Source organism: Anticarsia gemmatalis, chromosome 25 (assembly GCF_050436995.1).
Source record: "Anticarsia gemmatalis isolate Benzon Research Colony breed Stoneville strain chromosome 25, ilAntGemm2 primary, whole genome shotgun sequence".
In the NCBI taxonomy this organism is placed as follows: Eukaryota; Metazoa; Arthropoda; class Insecta; order Lepidoptera; family Erebidae; genus Anticarsia; species Anticarsia gemmatalis.
This window is the reverse complement of record NC_134769.1, coordinates 7,496,292-7,516,946: the sequence shown is the minus strand read 5'-3', so window position 1 is coordinate 7,516,946 and position 20,655 is coordinate 7,496,292. Positions and strand designations below refer to the sequence as shown.

The following is a 20,655-nucleotide window of genomic DNA, read 5'->3' as shown; positions in this document are numbered from 1 at the left end:
TTCTTTGTGTCAACCCAAGTTATAAACCATATTTTGGGCGAAATTTCAAGTAGGAAAATTAGTTTTTTTGTTGCCTTCTATAGTGTCCTGCTAAGGAGGCCAAAAAAACTAAGAAACGAGTGAAGAACTTCAGCTTTCAAAACTTGGCGAAATCTTTTCGTTTCGCTTTGAAAGTTAAAACATACATCTCTCTACCCATCCGTACAAAATTTGGAAATTATAACATAACTTTGATACTATGATACAATAGTGTTTTACATACAAATATATTACACTACAGATTTATCTTATCTTGATAGAAATCAATAAATATTTTACAAGCTGTACTTATCTGTCCGTTTTTTATCTATTTTTGGATGTACTACTAACGTGGACTAAATATATACGTATTGTTTTTTATTATAACCTATTTCAATTATAAAAATCTATGTTAAAAATGCAATTAATACATTATTGGTACTGTTGTTTGATATCATTAAAACAATTATTCCTCTGTGGCGCGATATGTAGTGTATCCGATTGTTGATCATGAGGTCCTAAATCGATTCCTAGGTCGGATATTACTGACGGACTGCTATTGGTATTTTTCTGATTTATTTTAGTTTATTCTTTAGAATAGTCTGGAGTTCGTTAACATGCCTGGTGTTATGGCAATAGGCTCACACCCTGTTACATGGGACTGACATTGTTAATGGCGCATTTAACATACCATTACCTTCAAGATCCCTACAAACTTCCTTTCCATTCACATCCATACATCATATCATACAGAACCGCTGGTCGATGTCGTGAAAAATTGTTGGTAGTAGGTACATTACTATTATTTACTATGTATGCACGTAACAATTTTGCAAGACATCACCAATAAGATCTATGTACGTCTTTCAAATACATCTACCGGTGGTTTTTATGCAGTTTATCTATCAGATAATTAACCCGAATCTTATCCATAGGCCGTGAAACTTACTGCCTCACTTTAGATCGAACATCTAGATCTAAAAAAATAATATGTAACGATGTTTACGTAACATTGTTTGTTGCAACCGAGGGAAAATGCTTTGTCTACAAGCATGTGAACCGGTGGTTTTCTTACATTGTTCATATACCATGTGTATGTATGAACAAACAAACTAATTAAATTGTTTATAGCTTGTTACGAGAACTATTACGTGAGTTAGGAAGTGTTCGTTATTTAGGTGATTAGCTTGAAGCATTAATACAAGTGCAAGTTTTTCCTCTGCGAAGAGAGTAGTCAATGGGTCAGTATCGTTACAAATCCCTTTTATCGTTCGACATCTTGTCTTTTCAGCAAAAAGCACTGGCCCCTGGTTTCTGAGGTACATTTAACGGTAGTTTAAATCTATTCAAACTATCATGTTCATATGAGTTTAACCGCTTTTGAAAAGATAAACTACCGCTTAATGTTACCCAGAAACCGGGGGTAAGTGCGAGCCAAAGTAAGGGCCAGTAACACGTCTTACATATAAGTGTCGAATAGATGTTTGAAAAAATCTGCTTAAATTGTTATTGTTAAGTTAACCGATTCTTATCCAGAGGTGTAAAACCAATCGTAATTCCTGTTACTGAAACCTAAAGTGTCACAGATAGCAACGCTCTCGAGGATTAAAATTAAAGGCAAAAAGGAAACGATGTAATAGAAATAATTAACACAGTTTTTTTACGGGAAAGGAAAGGACTGTGGTGAAGTAAGTAAGATGCCACTTTTAAGTCTACCACCCTGGTCCGGACTATGTATTCATTCAAGAACTATTTCGGATGTTTCAGGCATTTTTAACGAAATTTACGTTCACAGTCAAATATGATAACTATTTCTAATACATTTCTTAAATTATTCGTGAATAGCTCTTGAATCCTTGCCTACTCTTTAAAATATTTTGGAAAAATAATACTATTTCTTAAAGTTTTAAATATATTTAGTGATGTCGTTTCTAAATCCGTAACAAGTGATATGTAACCCGTTTGAAGACCTCTCTCAGGTAATAAACAGCCTAAACAAATAACTAACCCTCGTTTTTTAGCTTTCATCCACTCAATACAGGAATTTTTGTGATAATTAATAGACATTTTATACGAAAAACTAATCATTTTCTAGATATCCTAGCACAGTCAAATGCGAAACAGTAAAAAAAATAGATAAAATTTTATGTTTTATAAGTATTAAAAGTGCGAAAGTTTTTAAATATAAATGGATAAATTTATGGTTATTACTCGATCACAAAAAAAAATATTCTCAAAAACTAAATTTGGTATATTGATCGCTATCCATAACCTGGATTGACACATTTGACACACAGTATATTTTTACCACAGAAATGAATTCGCGGACAGACGCTAGTACAATAATAATTATAATTATTATAATTTCTAATAAGTTAAATATAAAAATAGCTGTGTAAGATAAATTACAACAAAAAGTTTTATAGTCATAAGCAGAAGTATCAAAATACTGAATATTGATTGAAAATATCAAAATAGCTTGGTTTAATATAAACTTTGACGTTTTCGGTGACATTTTATTATCTAATCGAGGTAATCGTTGTAATCGATCGGTATTGTCGACATGATCCTTTAATTTAATTTTTTGGGAGTCATTTATTTTCTTAATGAATCATATAGTGATTCGTGTATACTCGGCCTACCCATCTATGGTTTGACCACATGATCGCGAACCTACTAAATGACACTTATGATTTAATTTAAATGTAAAGCGTCCATGTATGACAAAATGTATGAATGTGAATGAAGCAAAATAAGTTTGCAGGAATCGTTGCAAGAGGCGTTACTTGATCTCTGCCTACCCTTTTGAAAGTCAGATGTGATTGTATGTACGTACATTTAGTATTTAACCAAAAACTAGTTAAAATTAAAACCCGTTTACCTAATCTAAACTGCAAAATTCTATAAAAGTTTGTTATTCGAAGACCAAATTCGGGTTCAATATCGCGAATAGGTTATAAATATGACGTATTGTTTAATTCTTTATACTATCAGGTACACAGCTCTATAAATGGCCGGTATGTAGACTAACATGATACAAGTAACTAGATCACTTATGTGAACAATAACGTATTTGTACTAACTCTGACGTAACTCCCAACACTAGATTCCCTTTCACTAACTAATACACCTCAGCTTCATCTACAACTCTAATCTTACAGCATTACTATCGTAATATTTAAAAGCATAAAAATATCTGTACTGCGAGTCAGACACAGAATTTATTACCTACTCGGGCCGTGCAAACAACAACATTTTGTGTACCGTCCTCGAACACACAGAGCCGGCTGTGAAAACATACGAACACACACACAAACACACATATTCACACACAAAACAAACCAGGAAACGTCTAGCGAAAAACAAACAAGGGGTCTTTTGTACTGTGTAAACAATTGGTTGATCGTATGCAACAGGCGTGACGTCGCCTCGAAAAAAACGCTACAGGTTATCTAACATAGATGGCGTTGTTACAACCTCATTTTAGTACGCCGAGATTCAATTTAGTTCAGCATTGTTTTACTAGATGGCGATAGTAACTGTTTTATTTTTAGATTTAGATAATTTTAATGGCACATGTTTATAAATAAAATGTATTGAAACGCGATAATAAAATGAAAGATGTTTATGATGTTTAATGTAAATAAGATGGTAGGTATATTTACGTTTCATGTGATACGGTTTGCTATCAATGTATGAGTAAGCTAAAATAGAATGTGGGTAATTAGATTACAGTTTATACTGATATCAGTTATCTATGTGTTATACAACTGTATCTTTTGAATATTATCTTCCATACAAGTTTCCGTACTGTAAAAGATTAATTATTGTTTTAATTCAATTAAGTCCAAAAGCAGAGGTACTTAACCTTTTAGCATGTCTTCTTGTGTAAAAAAATATTCTAAAGTTTTTAATATAGTGACAATAAATGCAAAAAGTAGTCTTTGATTACAGAGAAAATTGATAAAGAGCTTTTATTAAGCTCTATCATAAAGCCGTAGTTGAGGGTTAGTTCTAGGTGCATCTCCTTTAAGTTGACATAAAAAGAACACATCTCAAGAAAAAAGCGATATGTATTTTTTATTTGAAAATCCACCTATTAAAAAAAAACCCTTTATTAAAGGTTCTGTAGCGCCACTATCGCCACTATAAGGAACTAAACGAACGAACCGAAACATCGCTTTGAAGATTTGATTCGCTTTCAAGCTGAATCAACTGAATAGATTACTATAAAAACCGGTACACAGAAATTTTATAATCTAGATTAACACAAGATATTATCCCGAAGACATTTATCCCCAAAAATCTTTGTACACAAACAAAATTGTAAACCAAATCGCATCCAGAAGCTTGCAAAAAATGCTATCAAACAAATGCAATCTTTGGAAAACGACACTTACAGTATGTAGATAGTTTTCCTTATTCTTAAGATCAGAATAAATTCAAAGAGGCGACGTTTTTATCAATATTGATTACGTTTGCTGTATAAAAGCTAAACAAAGTATGTTATGAATCGTTACTGTTTTATGCTATCGAGTGTCAGTCATGTCAACTCGTGACAACTACTGCGGCCAAATGTTGTTGATTTTCTTACTGTGTTTTTGACAGATGATCTTATTTTCATTTGTGTGTGAAACACGATTTTATACGGGCGGTACTAGTTTGACATTTAATAATTAGTTCCTATGGCAGCCGTAGGTGTTGCTGATCATGCTTTCATGTAAAATTTGTCGATAGCTAGCCGGTTGTTGAAAGTAGAAGAAAATGCGCTATAGGTAGATGATTTCAGTGGTGTATCTATAATTCACAAAATCTTTAGCAAAATTCTGGACTACAGAAGCTATTTCTTCCAACTTCGACAATCGATTAACCTTCTTTCTTAGGGAAAGTTCTTTAGAAAATTAAATTATTTAAGATTTTTTATAAAAATATGAAGCTAAAGATAACAGTTTTATTTTATTGTGTTCATTAAAATAAATTATTTCGGTAGTCTACCAATATGATTCTTTCTGAGAATTAGCCTGAACGGCCTTTTTAATTGAACTTTAAAAAAGATTTAGAAGTTATCAGCGGACCGTTGTAGGAACTAAAACTTTACCTTTGCCCCAGACTTAACGTTTTTTAAAAAGTATCAAGATTAATTTTATTAAGTGGCATTTTGACTATTTTTAGTACATTTTCTGTAATGTTTCATACGCCTCAAAACTAGATGTCAGTGACGTTTAACGCAGTTAAAATCTCACTTTTGCAGTCGATGTCGGGCCCTCGTGTGTGGCAAGCAATAGTCTTACCAATACTCTGTCTATCACAAATATTGTTATAGCAATAGTATATTAACAAAAATGTTTTGCTTAGCTAGAGTGGCGATAGAAACAAAATATTTTGTTTCATACTAGTATCGCCTTCAGGTGTCATTTTACAACCAATTGCTAACCCAAACACAAAACATCTTAAGCACCAACTGTCCCACAGTTAATTTCAACTTTAACTTTATAGTTTTACAGTCGATTTTTGCTGTACAAGTGTATGTCTGTATGTGTTATGTTATGGTCGTTCTAGAAATTAGTCATAGGTAAAGATTGCCGGGCGTTATTTAAAAATACTACATATTGTTTGTGTAAAAGTATCGTAGGTGAATGTTCGTACAAACGCACAGCTGCCTCTGTTAGTACTGTTTCAACTCTTTATGCACTTACTTTGATCAAAAGTGCTGCTATATTAGGCATTTTTTCAATAAACTTAATTTTGAACGTCGTATGTATCGTTTTTAATTTCATAATCAATTGTAAGATTAATTGACATAATCTATATTTGGCCGTGACATCAACCAACATTTTTCTAGATATTGAAGTAAGAAACGGATGTAAACTTCCTCATGAATCACTTAAAACCGATAACTGGTACAAAGATAACGAAATTTGGTTTAATCCCAATCTTTAGAAAACAAAATATCGTTCTAAAAAACATCACACGAGGGAAACGATTTGTTGATGATTTCTTTAGAAGCCTTTGATTGCATCAGCATGAAATTCTCCCTAAGTAAAACATGCGTAACATAAATCTAAGTGAGTGTAAATTTTATTATTGTTTTTCTTTTTTGTTACAGATTGTATTCACAACACCGAGGCTGACCTGCGTCAGTCTTGCCGAGAGTACAGTGGTGGAGTGCCGCAGGGCATTGTACTAGGACCACTATAAACTTTAATCATTGTTTTTAATGTGATAGTGAACTAGTTTGTGTTTTCTGGATGTGTCTCCAAAGGGATGAAGAATATGGTGACAACTTAGATGAAGCGGTGAGTCATTCAATTTATCACTTGCAACAGGCTGAGGGAAAAACTAAAAAGTAAATGTTTGACTCTATACAAATTATTTGATTTGAATTTGCATATCTTAGGGTAATTAAAACCAAATAATTTCTATCAATCTATAAATTACTCTTAGAATATGACAGTTTCAGTTATAGAGGTTTATAATTTTATATTCAATTCGTTTTACAGTTAGGGATTTATTTTTTAATTATTCTATATCTACTTTTAAACTATTTTTTACATATGTTTGTTAAATTCCTTTATTTATTCTTACACCTTTGTTTAGTGTAACCGTTGGTTAGCGTTTACTTGTGACATCTAAGAAACGGTACCGAAATTGGTCGTTTAAATAAGGTCTTAGACCAGTTCAATTAACAATTATTTGTATAGTTCTATGTTTTTTCAGATAGCTAATGGTCTTTTAAGATATCCTTCACATTAAAACTAGTTGTTTGACTTTATGCAACCACTTAACTAAGCTTGAATTGTTTAATTAAAAATACGCAAGCAATTGAATGCTCTTCGAATATAAAAAATGATGGTACTAATTAAAAAGTTATCCAAAATTTAGTACTTAACCAAACAAACAAAACAAACCTCTAAGCAAACCTCTGTCTTATTAAGACTTTAAGGACAATCTCATAATTAGCATCGTTCGCGTGGGGAAATTCCCCAGGATAAAAAGCATCACATGTATTAATCTAGGGTATAATCTATGTATATGCCAAATAGCAGCAAAATCTGTCAATTTTATTATAAAAAGCTAACCAACATACATGCTTACAAATTTTCACATTTATAATAATAAAAAAAAACCTTATAAATAAGCGCTAGAACTTTTAGAAATATCATTAACCTGATATTCAAATGTTTTTCAAAAGCAAATTTTAAAGAGAATCAATTTTGTAGTTAAAAGCATTATTAGGATCTGATATTCATTTATCAATAAGGGTGCTTTCGCGTCTTGCTTGAGATGTGCCCTACTCATCAGATGACGAGGCCAGTTTTGTAGCAAAACATATTTTGATTCCAACCCCTCTTTAAAGATATTTTTCAAGATTTTTCAAAATAGGGATTAATTTTTCAATTTTAATTTCATAATTTGTTTTGTAATTAGACATTCCGTAATTGGTATGTTGAAATGTTCAGTTTAGGATTAACACGTTTTCTATAAATTGTAAAATTTTTAACATTTAAAAATACATTAGTTTTATTATCTTAATATGTCTGTCAGCAGTCGGCACCGACGCACCTTTTTCTTATTTTGCATTTATTAAGAATTATTTGAATTCTCAGGCTTTTCAAACTAATAAAATTAATTCTGATAATGGTTTCAATAACTTTCTAATTTAGTATATTTAATGCCAAATGCCACTAAATCGTCATGATCACTTTCATGTTTAAATAAGCTCAAAAGCTATTAATACCAACTAAACATGTAATTTCTAAAATATAATATCTGCCTTACTGAATATATAAAAATCTGCCCTTTTTATATTCAATTATAGAAATGGGTTTATCCCAATACGATACAATAAATAAATTCGTTAAATTATCTCATAAAAATCAAAGGTTATCAATATTTCTTATAAAATTATGAATTAATGACGTTATATTATGTCAGGGTTTTCCTACATTGACATAACCGATTATTTTGTGTCAGATTTTTGAGCTGACCTTTCGTTGATAAAACTATTTTTCCTTTATATAGTTACTTACGTTTATTTATGCCTTATGTAGTACTCGTAACCGGCGGTCCTGTATGACAAGACGAATGCGAATGAGGCAAGGGAAGTTTGTAAAGATCGTACCGAGATCTTGATCTTTACAGCAAATTTGTAATGTAGGTAATTGACATTTAAAATTACTAGATTAAAATAGTTCTTGCAAAAGGCGTTCAGGGCGATGACATCTAGCCGGTTGTCGATAGAGGTACCTGCCTATCGTACCTCCACAACCCAGTAACTTGACTTATAACACGATACCCATCCGATACAAAGTCTGAATCAATTTCCAAAAATAAAAACACAATTTATTTATAATTAAAAAACAACAGCACTACGCTTAATCTCTGAACAATAACAGGAGTGAAAAAAAAATCGTTCGCCACCCATGATGTTTATAAAAAACAATTTTAAACCAAAGTAAACTCGATAAAGCGAGAATAAAGAAAATCTAAACACTACCGTATCGATATTCGCTTTCATCGATTATTATAAACAAGTTAAATCGATTGGTAACATATACAGGTGGAGCGAATAATGTTGTTTTATAAATATGACATTTACACGTATTAATGTGACCATTATTGTTTTAAAATCATGCCGATAAAATTAACAACATTTTATGTAACTGTATCTTAGATATAACTATTCTCTTTTATTACATTCCGTTTGGTTTGATTCCTATCTAGTGTCAAAGACAATTTACCTTGCCGTCTAGTCCAACTAATTACAGAGTTTTTAAGTGAAATCAAGAAACACATTTATAATATTATTGATATGTTCAGTAGTTTTGGAGTTAATGGTCATCAGACAGACGCGACGCCGAGTTGTCTCTATAATAACTATTTTTAGTTTAACTAACTATTTTTTTTAAACTTTTTTAGACAAGGCTTATTACATAAATTATATGTACAGGCATACTACAGACCCGAGATCAATTCATGAAAATGGTTCTTGAAATTTTTGTTAGAAATATCACAATTTTATTAATTTATAATCCAAAGTTTTGATACAAATACCGCCCGTGTTACTTGGAACCTAAATACGATGAAATCCTAATATAATTTTATTTTTAACTCTCCCTTTCGTGTTCCCGATGAAATGAAATAATTTATTCATTTAGGTCCAATATTTATGAGGTATCCGTTTCAATACCTATAAAAAGCTTTATAACCATTGCCTATAATTATACAATTGATAAAAAAATTACTTTAACTTATGCGCTGATCTTATGTATATAAAACTTAATTAAATAATGTAAGTATGTAAATCTGTTGTCTGGTTACCATAGTACAAGCTCTCCTTAGTTTGAAGTACTTTGAAGTCAGATGGTCGTGTGTGAGTTGTCTAACGATATTTGGTAAAACTGTCTGATTTTTTGCAAACTCCATATACTTAAAAACCTACATAATACATGTAGGTACATACGTAGTATCACGCCCTTTTATGCAGAGACCAAAGAACGCCACTTGAAACGTTCCTTACAAACTTCCCTAGCCTCATTCATACTTAATTATCATACATCTTTTATATTTATTATTTCATCATAATCATTACATCATCATTTCTACACTTGCATAATAGTTTGACAGCGTGACACTTGAAAAACTAGTTCCTTCACAATACGCTAGGGGCGCTGATCGGATCTGCACCTATAAGCTTTTTGTTTTCGTACATACTGGTAACAATTTTCATAGATACTCAATATTTGTCGGAAATAACTCTTTTTCCCTATAAATGTTCGCAATAAATATATTATAATAGATAAGTGGAGTTTGTTTTTGTTTGCCAGCGTTATCAGCGCGAATGATAGGCTTTACTGTAAATAATGATAAACATAGTGATAAGAGAACAAATTGTTTCAACATTATCACGTGGCGTTGCAGAAATAATGCTTCAACGCGCCATTTAACTTTATGTTTCCATACTACATTATAAATGCGAAAATAATTCTGTATGTCTGTGCTGTCCATGACTAAACCACTAGGCCGATATAAATGTAATTTTGTACAAAGATAGTTTGAGACCTGAGAAAGAAGGTGTGTATTTTTTATCCCTAGAATCTGACGAGAACAGGAACTATGCAGGTAAAAAACTATATAGTTATTTGAAGTAAATTTTGAAGAGTTAAATCTGACGAAACGGTATTCTATCATTCTTTCTGACATAGACTTTGTTCAAGAACTGCTTGAAAAGCAGCTCTCAAGCATATAAGATTACATCATGATGTTTTCCTTTTTCCACTATAATGATATGTGGTAATTACTAAAAAAACCACAAAACTTCGAAAAGCCTTTGGTTCATTCTTAAATTTAAGACCTCGACAACTTGCGCGTAAAGCAAATGTCAAAGCTTTTGTCATCCAACTATCATCAAATAAATGATAATATAATAATTAACTTACGTATTACTTATAGATATACTTAATACGTCAAATCACGATACGTATAAAAATATTATAAGTAATATTATCTTTATTACAAATGGGCAAAGACCATGGGTTCAAATGTTTTTTTTAATTGTTACTGATCGCTTTTTTATTTAAAATATCCCGTAAAAACTACTTTTAAAGAAAAATCGCTGTTATTTTGTTCTAAAATGTAATAATGTTTGAAACCTGTAGATGAATCTAAAGGAACAATAGTGGCAACACTATAATCTTTATAGCCGGGTCCAGACAAATGCAACATGTAATGTAATGTGTTGTACATAAGCACTGCGAACGTTACGAGTAACGCTCGCAGTGCTGTGTACACGTAGAATTCACGTCACATTACAAAATACACAATATATTACATCGACATAATCTGTAGCTCGATTCTCTACCACTATCGACTGCCGACAACGGGATAGCTGTCGAGAAATGTTGCGCGATAATCTGATCAGTGCCTCTAGCGGGCTTTGTAGGAACTATTTTGGCAGTACATTTTAATTGTCAAACTCTCGATACTCGATAGCGCCGATTGTAGGGACTTGCGCTACTGGTTTCTTAAACAAACATCTTGAAGAAAGGGCTTGTACGCCACAGCGTAAAGAGAGTCCAGCATTAGGTCTTAAGGAAATACTGAGTATGCATGTTTGTAAAATGTTTTATTTTTGTTTCAGACACCAATGGTGCAACTACCACTACTGGTAAGTTCATTATTTTTATTATTTTCTAGCTGACTCGCGCAACTTTGCTTGCGTCATATAAGAACGTGTCATTTTTTCCCGTTTTTGTAACATTTACTACTGGTACTTTGCTCCTATCGGTCGTAGCGTAATGTTATTTAGCCTTCCTCGATAAATGGGCTATCTAACACTGAAGGATTTTTTCAAATCGGACCAGCAGTTCCTGAGATTAGCGCGTTAAAACAAACAAACAAACTCTTCAGCTTTTTAATATTAGTATAGATTACAAAACCTCGATGTGGCCACCCATCTACAGAATACAAAAAATAATCGTAGACCTTTTAATCTAAGAATGCCACTTGCTACGATGCTTATAAACTTCTTTTGCTCCATACATCTACAGAATTAACTTCACAAATCATTTCAAGTGTAAGGGTTGGGGGTTAATGTAACAATCGAGACAAACCTCTCTACATGTTGACGAACAAGCTTCCATCACCCTTATTTGAACATGTCCTTAGTTCATGTTTAAAACCTTCTCATTTTCTCTTTTGTATAATTTTGGCGAGCTTCCAAAGAACTTCAGACATCATATAAATGTATTAAGAAAGGCAACAAATTGTTGCAAATTCGAATTATAGTATTTTTTTGCAAAGAAGATGTATATTGCACTAAATATAATAATATCATAAAAGGTGCCCTTGCCCTAAAAGTTTGTGTCCAAGTTGTGTTAAAACTGCTAAAGACACCCTTAATAAGACGTTCTAACGAAACTTAAATAAATAAATTAAGTAAATAACATTGAATATTTTTTTATAACATAGGAACTTCATTGAAACCATTCATTTTAGGTATTTCAACAATTTGTTGCATTTAAAAAAACATATTTCAGGTGTAAAATCATGGTCAAAAATAGCTGAATTTTCCCCTTATGTATGCCTAACCAATACATATCAATGAAATATAATTAATAGTCCAATAAAGGTGTTTTCTCAACCTGTAGGGCTCGTAAAAAATCTGCTGTCATCGCTACAATTTGACGTCGAAGCCTTAACGTAGCAATAAAACGATTTTATTGTTCAACGCACATTTGTCAACGATAGCGTTTATTTCAACCCTTTGTAAATCGATTTTCTGCCTGTGAACAACGTTAAAACTTCCATTTAATTGGTTAAATTACGATAAAAAGTAACATCTATTAACTATTTTAAGAACTACAAAAATATTAAATATTTCAGCTAACATTATGCATGGCGAAACGTGGATGGATTCCATACACTTCTGCCTACATCTTCTAGCATAACAGACGTGATGTCCTATGTCCACTATATTTCCCCGACGGTACAACGCTTTATTTAGCGTCTGTAGAAACTATGTTCAAATTCCTTGGAATGATATATTTAATGCAATGCATATATTTTCATCTTCACTATAGCTATCTGATATGACAAAATAATGACTAAGTTATTTTTTTTAAATTGTGCTTAATTTCAGTATTATGCTTGCCATTAACTACCGATACTAGATCTTCTGCTAGGGTCCTCAAACAGCCACCCCAAGCTACGTAAATTTAGCCTTTCTGTTTGGCAAACAGGTGAAGCTATGAGAAAAGTTATGAGAATGACAGGTAACTAACATGCAATTAGTGGGCGCACAAAATCTGAAAATATATTTTTTGAAAGTGTAACACTATTGAGACAGTCCGCAATTGCTTTCTGAATGTTTAATATTTGGAGAAGGATTCAAAGAATTATTACTCAGAGGAGTCAAGCGAAAAACTCTACGTTGACAAAAGTAATTCTGAACATTTAAAGCATGAATTATGCAAAATTGCATTGAAAAATGTCCAGTACACTTACGTAATGGCCTCAGTAAACGCAGTTCGATAAAGCTTGGTATTATGGCGTTGAAAGGCACAAAAAGTCCATCCCCCCCAACGGGTGGGGGGTGTAATACCGCAATAGTTTGAAGCTGTATACTTATGTACGTATAGACTTTATTGTCCGGAGCAGCGCAGTTATATTACGATTTCTACGCCATTAAAGATTAGGCTAAGCGATAGGACCTCGTAAAATGTTACTCAATGTATTAATTTTACTATTTTTGACAAAATATTGCTTGCTTTCTTTAAAATGTTTCGGTCATAGTTTTAAATATCTTTACCTGTTTCTCTGTTCCACTACTGTACTGTCTTCTCTCGAAATGAGATCATGGTTAGGCCTTGAATCCGCAACGCTGACCAAGTGCAGGTCAAACACATTTTATAAAAAAATGTTCACAGAGCTTTTCATGCATGCAATGCAAAGCAAGTGATAATTACTTCTAACCAATAGTCTTTAGTAAAATTTGTACAGACTGACCGATACTGTCATGTAATTGTCTTCTATAAATGTTCCGAAAATTCTCGGAAAATTAAATGACCGAAGAAGGCTTTAAAACGGGCATCCACGTTTAAATCATGAATGCCTTACTTACGCCAATCGATGAAGCGTCGAGGCCGTTTTAAATGAGCATACATATTTTAAACGTCCGTTAAAATTTCTCAAGCATGATAAATATTTAATATTTCTACATGAAATTCATTTAATAAACATATTTAACGATTTACTACAACGTATGACATCGAAAAATATTTTTTTAGGCTACGGAATATTAGCTTTATTTATTTAAGTGCTTAAGGCTTTTGTAAGTAAATAGTAATATTTTTCTGTATTTAGTCGTGTGATGTCTGACTCCTAGACATGGTGGGGAAGGCGGTCGCTCTACAGCGCGGCTGGGCGTCGCTTTACAGTAGGCGGGGAACGCCCACTCGCTCATCACATCTGAAAATCCAACGCTGAAAACTTTTAATTAATTTATTTTTTCCACCATCTCGATTTTAACGTTTTTTTTTAAGTTCTGCGTGTCGAGAATATCGGTGATTGTGTTTTTTTTTTTACTTTAAACATTGATTTGTTTTATGAAATCCATTTTTGAATTGTCTACGTGATTTAATGGCCAGTATTATATGAATTTTATCTAACAATTATTTGTTAAGGTTAAATTATTTTTTGTAGAAACGAATGTTGACAGTAAATGCAATTTATTAGTCTTGTATTTTTAGGAAGAATTGATTTATGGAATCTGAAGAAAATAGATTTAATTGACCATTATTGCTAATTCAATTACGTAATAAAATATATGCAGAAATAATAAATTCTATATGAGCTCATGACACATTAAGCTGTTATTTTTATATACTTTATATTTGTATATTTGTCTCTCATACATTTGAAACACGAGACGTAAAGTCGCCACGCCCGTGTCGTTGAAAAACATTCAACAAAGCCTCATAAACCAAAAAAATATTTCAATATTATCGAAAAATAATATAAAAAAGAATAAATATGAAGTCTATTGCAAACATAATGAAAATAAAATATATTCAGAAAAAAAATTAACCTAATTCGTAATTTCTTTGCCCAATCATTATCAGGTCTTAGGCCAATAAATTAGGGTTCCTTATAATATTTTTTCCCTCGCGATGAGTAGTGGAGACACAATCGATGGACGTTAAATCATCGGCCAATAAAAATGTCAGTGGCCCATTGCTATTGGGATGCGTTTACACCAACATTCGGTCGCGAGCTTTTCTCTCATATTTATTAATGACTGCTTCAGTTTCAGGATGCTTGTAGACTCGTTTGCGTGCTTCCTTTACTATAAAAGTATAATACCTACACCTATGACGTGAAATAATCTATTACTGTGCTAACTTTTATCCAAATAGGTTTAGTGACTTTGAGGTGAAAGAAAAGTAAATGAACTCACTTTAAAATTTATAACATCAATATGGCTGTCGTTTGAAGGTTTGATGGTAGAAGGAAGAAATAAAGAAGGATATTTGACAATTCCGTGCAAAATATAAATAATTATAATATTGTGTCCTACGATTAATAATGAGTAAAAATCCTAGACGTTTGTATAAGAAAATAGTACCTAATAAATTATGTCATCTTAGAAATATAAAAAAAAAACTGTTTTTATAATGCATCATAAATATAACAAATACACAAAACTAACATTTATATGTAAACAAACGGCTTCATAAGGCAGGAGGCTATATAACTGAGTTATTTATTTAGTAGAATCTCACGAACACTCACGATGTATGCTAATGAACAACTAGATGGCCTTGTACAACGCTGAGCTAATTCTAATCACCTCCGCAAAAAATAATCAAATTAATTGATTATTTGTTTTTTTTTTTCTAGTTGTTTTGTCGAATGACTTGCCTTTTTCCGGTACTTTTCACCTAAATTATCAATAATATTTGGTTTATAAAGTTTATTGCCCTATTTTTTGCATGGAAAACCTCTTCATATTTGACAAAAAAAATGTTTGGATAATAATAACTTTTAAACAAATTTTACATTAATTATGTTACAGTTATACTGGTATAATAAGGTGAAGTATAAACTCGTTTCGGTGTAAATTATGCCGTACGCATGCGCACAACTTTCATATCGGATTATAATTGAAATAAATCCAGCTCAAACTGCCGCCTGCCTCCCTGAAAACTGATTACATTCTTATCTTTTACTTTACTCGGATTACTCAAGCTTTCGTCATACTACCGATCACATCAACACCCTTTTTCATACAATTTTCATTTACGATTGCATAATATTTCCATTTTTTAAAGTACTGGAAGCCATTTTCCAAAATGGCTGCAGCCGTTTCGTTCCACGCAGCAACAGCCAGCATCGGTGTTGCGTCAAAAAATAAACATTTTGCATCGTCAATAACATTCTTGCGCCTCGATGGCGCGCATGCGTACGCCGCCCTCTCACAACCACGCTTTCCTGTCAAAAATATGCAAATTAATCTATAAAAATGTGATTCAACACCACTATTATGATATGAAATGTTAGTTTCAAAGTAATAAATTTACTGGTGACGTTCTGGAATCGCTGAAAAATGTTATTAGTAAGCGTTTAGTTGCGGCGGGGTCTGTCGCTTCGTCCCTGTCTGTTGCTACGGCGCATGCTCCGCTGTAATGTTTATATTATTTGTATTTGAGCTGTGTATCACGTAAACTATAACTACCACAGGCGTAGCTCCAATACTGTGGGCCAGTGCCCGCCCCACCCCTCTTCGGTAGTTAAATATTTCTTGCTTATTTCGCCTTTGCATTGTTGATGCTGCGGCGTCGCAGGCTGTTGTGTATTGTTTAGACGCGCTTTTCCAAGCAAATATTTTTTAAATATAAACAGTTATAGTACGTGTAGGGTTGGATTAGTTAATAAATAGTGTTTTGTGGTCGGTTTAATAAATTTCACGTACGATGCATCGCAGTGGTGCAGTGTAAATAATTTGCATCAGAAACTGCAGTGCACGGGAGCTCATGAGTGGTTCATTGCGTCGCTTTTCAGTGTTAGTTTTTTTTTATTGTTTGTTAATTGTTATTTTTTATTGATATTTATGTTTATTACCGTGAGTGAAATGAGTTTTTATGGAGTTTTGGTGCGAGCGTAAGTTTTTACCGACTCGTTTTAGGGTCAGTGGTCAGAATATCGAGATTTTTTTACAGTTTTATAAACGCAGTTACAAATAATTTTTAATTTTTTTTAGTGATGTGTGTTAAATAATTTTCAAAAAAATATTTTTCAAAGCACTGACTAATTAATTATATTTCTTAGAGCGCAGTCAATAAAAATAAATAAAACAAGTGCTATTTGAAATAAAATAAAAACCCACATCCAATTAAAATCTTAATTTCAAACCAATAAAATAAAATTTGCTTCGAAAATATTCAAATTTAAAACTAAAACGTTCAAAATATCCGCACGTAAAAGTTGTGGTGTCGTGAAAAGTTTGTATTTCGAAGATGGAACTTATGAGCACGTGGTCTGTCGCTCATGTGCTCCGCGCGCCGACCAATCACAGCGTCGCTCATGAGCGGCTCCACCAATGGCGGCCGCCCGCTCAACAGTGCCGCTTTTGACAGCTGATAAGAGATATCCGGAAAATTGTGAAAACTTCTTTCGAATTTCAAAGTTTATTCAAGCGATAAGTATTGATTCATATGTTTTTTGAAATATCAACTTAAATTCAAAAACAATTTTAAAATATACTGTTAGTTTATATTTCATTTAATACTAAGGTGTTTGAAATTGGTTTATTTATAAGCATACAATCAATTCATAATATTTCAAATATTTTTACAATTAGAAAAAAAAATAATGTAACGATCTCAAGTTGAAATTTAATAAACTACTCCGAATGTTATTAATTAGATAAAATAAATTAAATTGTTCTACTAAATGAAAATTATACATTTTTTAAAACATTTTTCAAAAATATTCAGTGATGAACTTTGCCAGAAAACAATGAAGGTATCGCATTTCAAACGATATCATAAATTTTCGCTATAAAGTGCAAAAACAAAACGCAAATTATACTATCAAATACAATAATTTATTTCTTTGTTTAACGCTCGACAAAAAATATATCAATTTATATATAGCACAGGATATTAAAAAAAATATCTACAAGAACTAATATATTTTTGATTCTATTTACCCACATAAAATATAACTTAATGCATAATTTACTTATTTCTATAATTATATCCCTAAAAGTCGGAGAAATACTTTGTCGAAAGTGTGATTAGCAAAAACAGTTTTTTGCTTCATCACTCTTATAACAAATATTTTAGAATAACTAAATAGCATGTATTTGCAGATATATTTAATGTAATTTTAGTACTTACGTATTTAGATATTTCTTTATGCAAATTGCGTACATAGAGGTGTGTAAGATTTGACATACTTATTTGAGTTAAAATCTAGGTTATAAAAAAGTAACTGCTTTTGAATTTCCAGCGCAAAAAAAAAAATTTTATATTCTGCTTTTGGTTTCAATAAAAATCTCTCAATTTTATCGGACCATTTTCATAGAGTTTTTGCGTTAAAATCTTGGAAGAAAGTAGTTCCAGTTAAAAATAGAGTTTCGGAGAATATTTGTTTTGTAAATGACCTCATAACTGTTTAAATAAATTGTATTAAGCATTGTTTCTATTAACATCTAATAGACACGATACGACACGTGTAAGGATTTCAAATAGTTAAAAATAAAATATGGAAGATGTGAAATGGTTATTTATATATATTTACGTATTGAGCATTTATTTACAAGGCTTCAATTTGTCAATTATTCGGAGAAAAGCTTATTTCAACTGTCAAATAATTTACAAGAAGCGTAAAGCTTGAATTAAAATTGCGCGACAATACGTCAGCAAGTTTCGATTATATGATTTAAATCTATAGTTATTGCTTACATTGCAATTAATTAAGCAAGTTAACTAACAGCTATAGTAAATTCGAAAAGGAACTAGAGCAATGTCATCATTTTTGCAGCCCCCCAAACGTCTTCAACTTAAGGTACGATGATTTACTTATCATCAGATTCTTATCCCACGGCATCAATAGAGGCTAATTAAAATAAAGGATTTAGATTTATGCATTTTTTTAAGTTTCATAACTATTTTCCGGTTTATAAGGCTAATTTTAATGTTGAATCGATTTATGTAACCCATCAAATCGAATATGTTTAGATTGTCTGTAATAGGTTAGAGTGGCAGACTCGACACCTTATTCTTCTTAATTTAGAAGAAGACCCGGGCCCATGGGACAGTAATTATAGGGGACAATTGTTAAAGTCTATCAATTATATTCAAAGTTTCAATCAATTATATTCAGGTGTCTTAACAGATCTCTTTATATTTCACCTTGCTACGTAAGCTAGCGTAAATTTAATTCTTTTTGTAATTGTTTCATGAACTAGCACAAAATTCAATTTCAGTGAAATGTAAAATTACGTAATTGTTTCATATCTAAGAAGGACGGTAAAACTGCATTCATAATTTTATCCAGTTTAAGAAACAGAATGGCTTGACTTGGAATTAAAACTGATGAGGTTTTTGAGTCACTTTCATACTGGAATCTCGTTTCTCGAAAGGCATCTTTCATGAAAATATTACAGGTGTTAAGGCCAATGAAAATTGGGAAATAGAATAGGTATAGTAACCTTTAAAATATTCATCGATATTTACTCGATATGATTTAACAACTCTTATTAATTTCTATGCATTCCATGATCAGATTCTGTTTTTATATAACTGAAAACCCTGAAACGCACTGGATTGTGAATTCTACTAAAAATATGAAGTCAATTGAATAGTATTAAATATTAAATAATTTTCTCTTGAATGCTAATACTAAATAGTTGTCTCATGGTCATATTGACTCCTTAAAAAACGTTGTACCTAATTCATTACTGCCTCGCTGTTGGGCATGGGTCTTCTCCAGGAACGATAGAGGGCTTTAAGGGAATTTAGTTAAACTTATTTACATTGTACCAATAAATAGGGTAATTAAATTGCATAAACTGATTGATCGTTTAAGATTATCAATCAGTGTGTTGCGACACAAGCTAGATTTCATGGAGCGAAGATTTAAAGTATTGTCGTATTTTTTTGTAAGGTCCTTATCGATATGTTTCTATTAAACGCTAAACTTGACTCTTTTTTAGCGGTGAAGATAAAAGTGAAGAAATAGGAAATAATTTAATAACATAGGCTTCGTTTTATTTACTATTATTAATATTCGGTGTTGGGTGAAAATGTTACCCGAATGAAAACTAATCTATAACGTTATTTTAATTCTTAAGCTAAATATAATCTAAAAATACGCTCGTCGTTTATTTCAAAGGCAGTTTTTCAGTGCTCATATCGCGAAATGATCAATTTTCACAAGTTTATGAAGGTTTTTCAGTGAAAAGCATAAAAACCTGTTACTAGTAGGCGTTATATATGTATCTCATGTAGCTTCAATAAAATTGTATTACATAAAATTCGGTATACATCAAAGGCGGCGCGGTCTCTTTATAGCGGGTGGGCGTGTCTCTTTTCAGCGGCGCGTTGCCATTGGTCGGTCGCTCTTTGAAGTCACCGCCGTCACTGTAAAGTAAGGCGGGCGGGCGCTTTTCAGAGGCAAAGCTTACGGTTTCAGACAATGAAGCTTCCTTCGTATTTACTTGAATGTACATTAAAGAAAATTCTTAGGTACCATTCAGATAATGAGAAATTCAACGTTTTGTAATACTATTTTTGGATTTGGAGTTTTTATACAAAAAGACTTCGGATTAAAATGTGTAGTTTGAAAATCGTTGCTTAAAAGACTGATTACTGCGAATTGAAATCAGTTTTCGAAACATTTTATTAAAATCAGTTACTGCCTGGTATAATATCAGGATTGCTAGTTATTAGCCTAAATAAATGAATAGAAACAAAACCTGATATCAGATACACTTAACTTCATACTTTCATAAAAAATGCGTGTGGTAACAAATGATATTTTTTGCAGCATATTTAGGTATTTAAACTGAAATAATGAATTTATGATTAACAACTTTTACATCAAATAATTTAAAAGAAAACTTACTAGGGT

At 31.9% G+C, this 20,655-nt stretch overlaps 1 protein-coding gene across 7 annotated transcripts in view; it reads left to right on the top strand.

Moving 5' to 3' along the window:
* Positions 1-20,655, top strand: part of FoxP (forkhead box transcription factor P) — a 56,858-nt gene that overhangs the window by 15,816 nt on the left and 20,387 nt on the right. For 6 of the 7 annotated variants that reach the window (XM_076130938.1, XM_076130937.1, XM_076130943.1 and 3 more), the window contains exons 2-3: positions 6,125-6,314; positions 11,159-11,185. In XM_076130938.1, coding sequence (XP_075987053.1) covers positions 6,267-6,314; positions 11,159-11,185 — 75 coding nt within the window. In that variant the 5' untranslated portion in view covers positions 6,125-6,266. Of the gene's footprint in view, positions 1-6,124; positions 6,315-11,158; positions 11,186-16,327; positions 16,580-20,655 lie in introns of those variants that run through there. The other variant, XM_076130942.1, reaches the window with a different exon arrangement.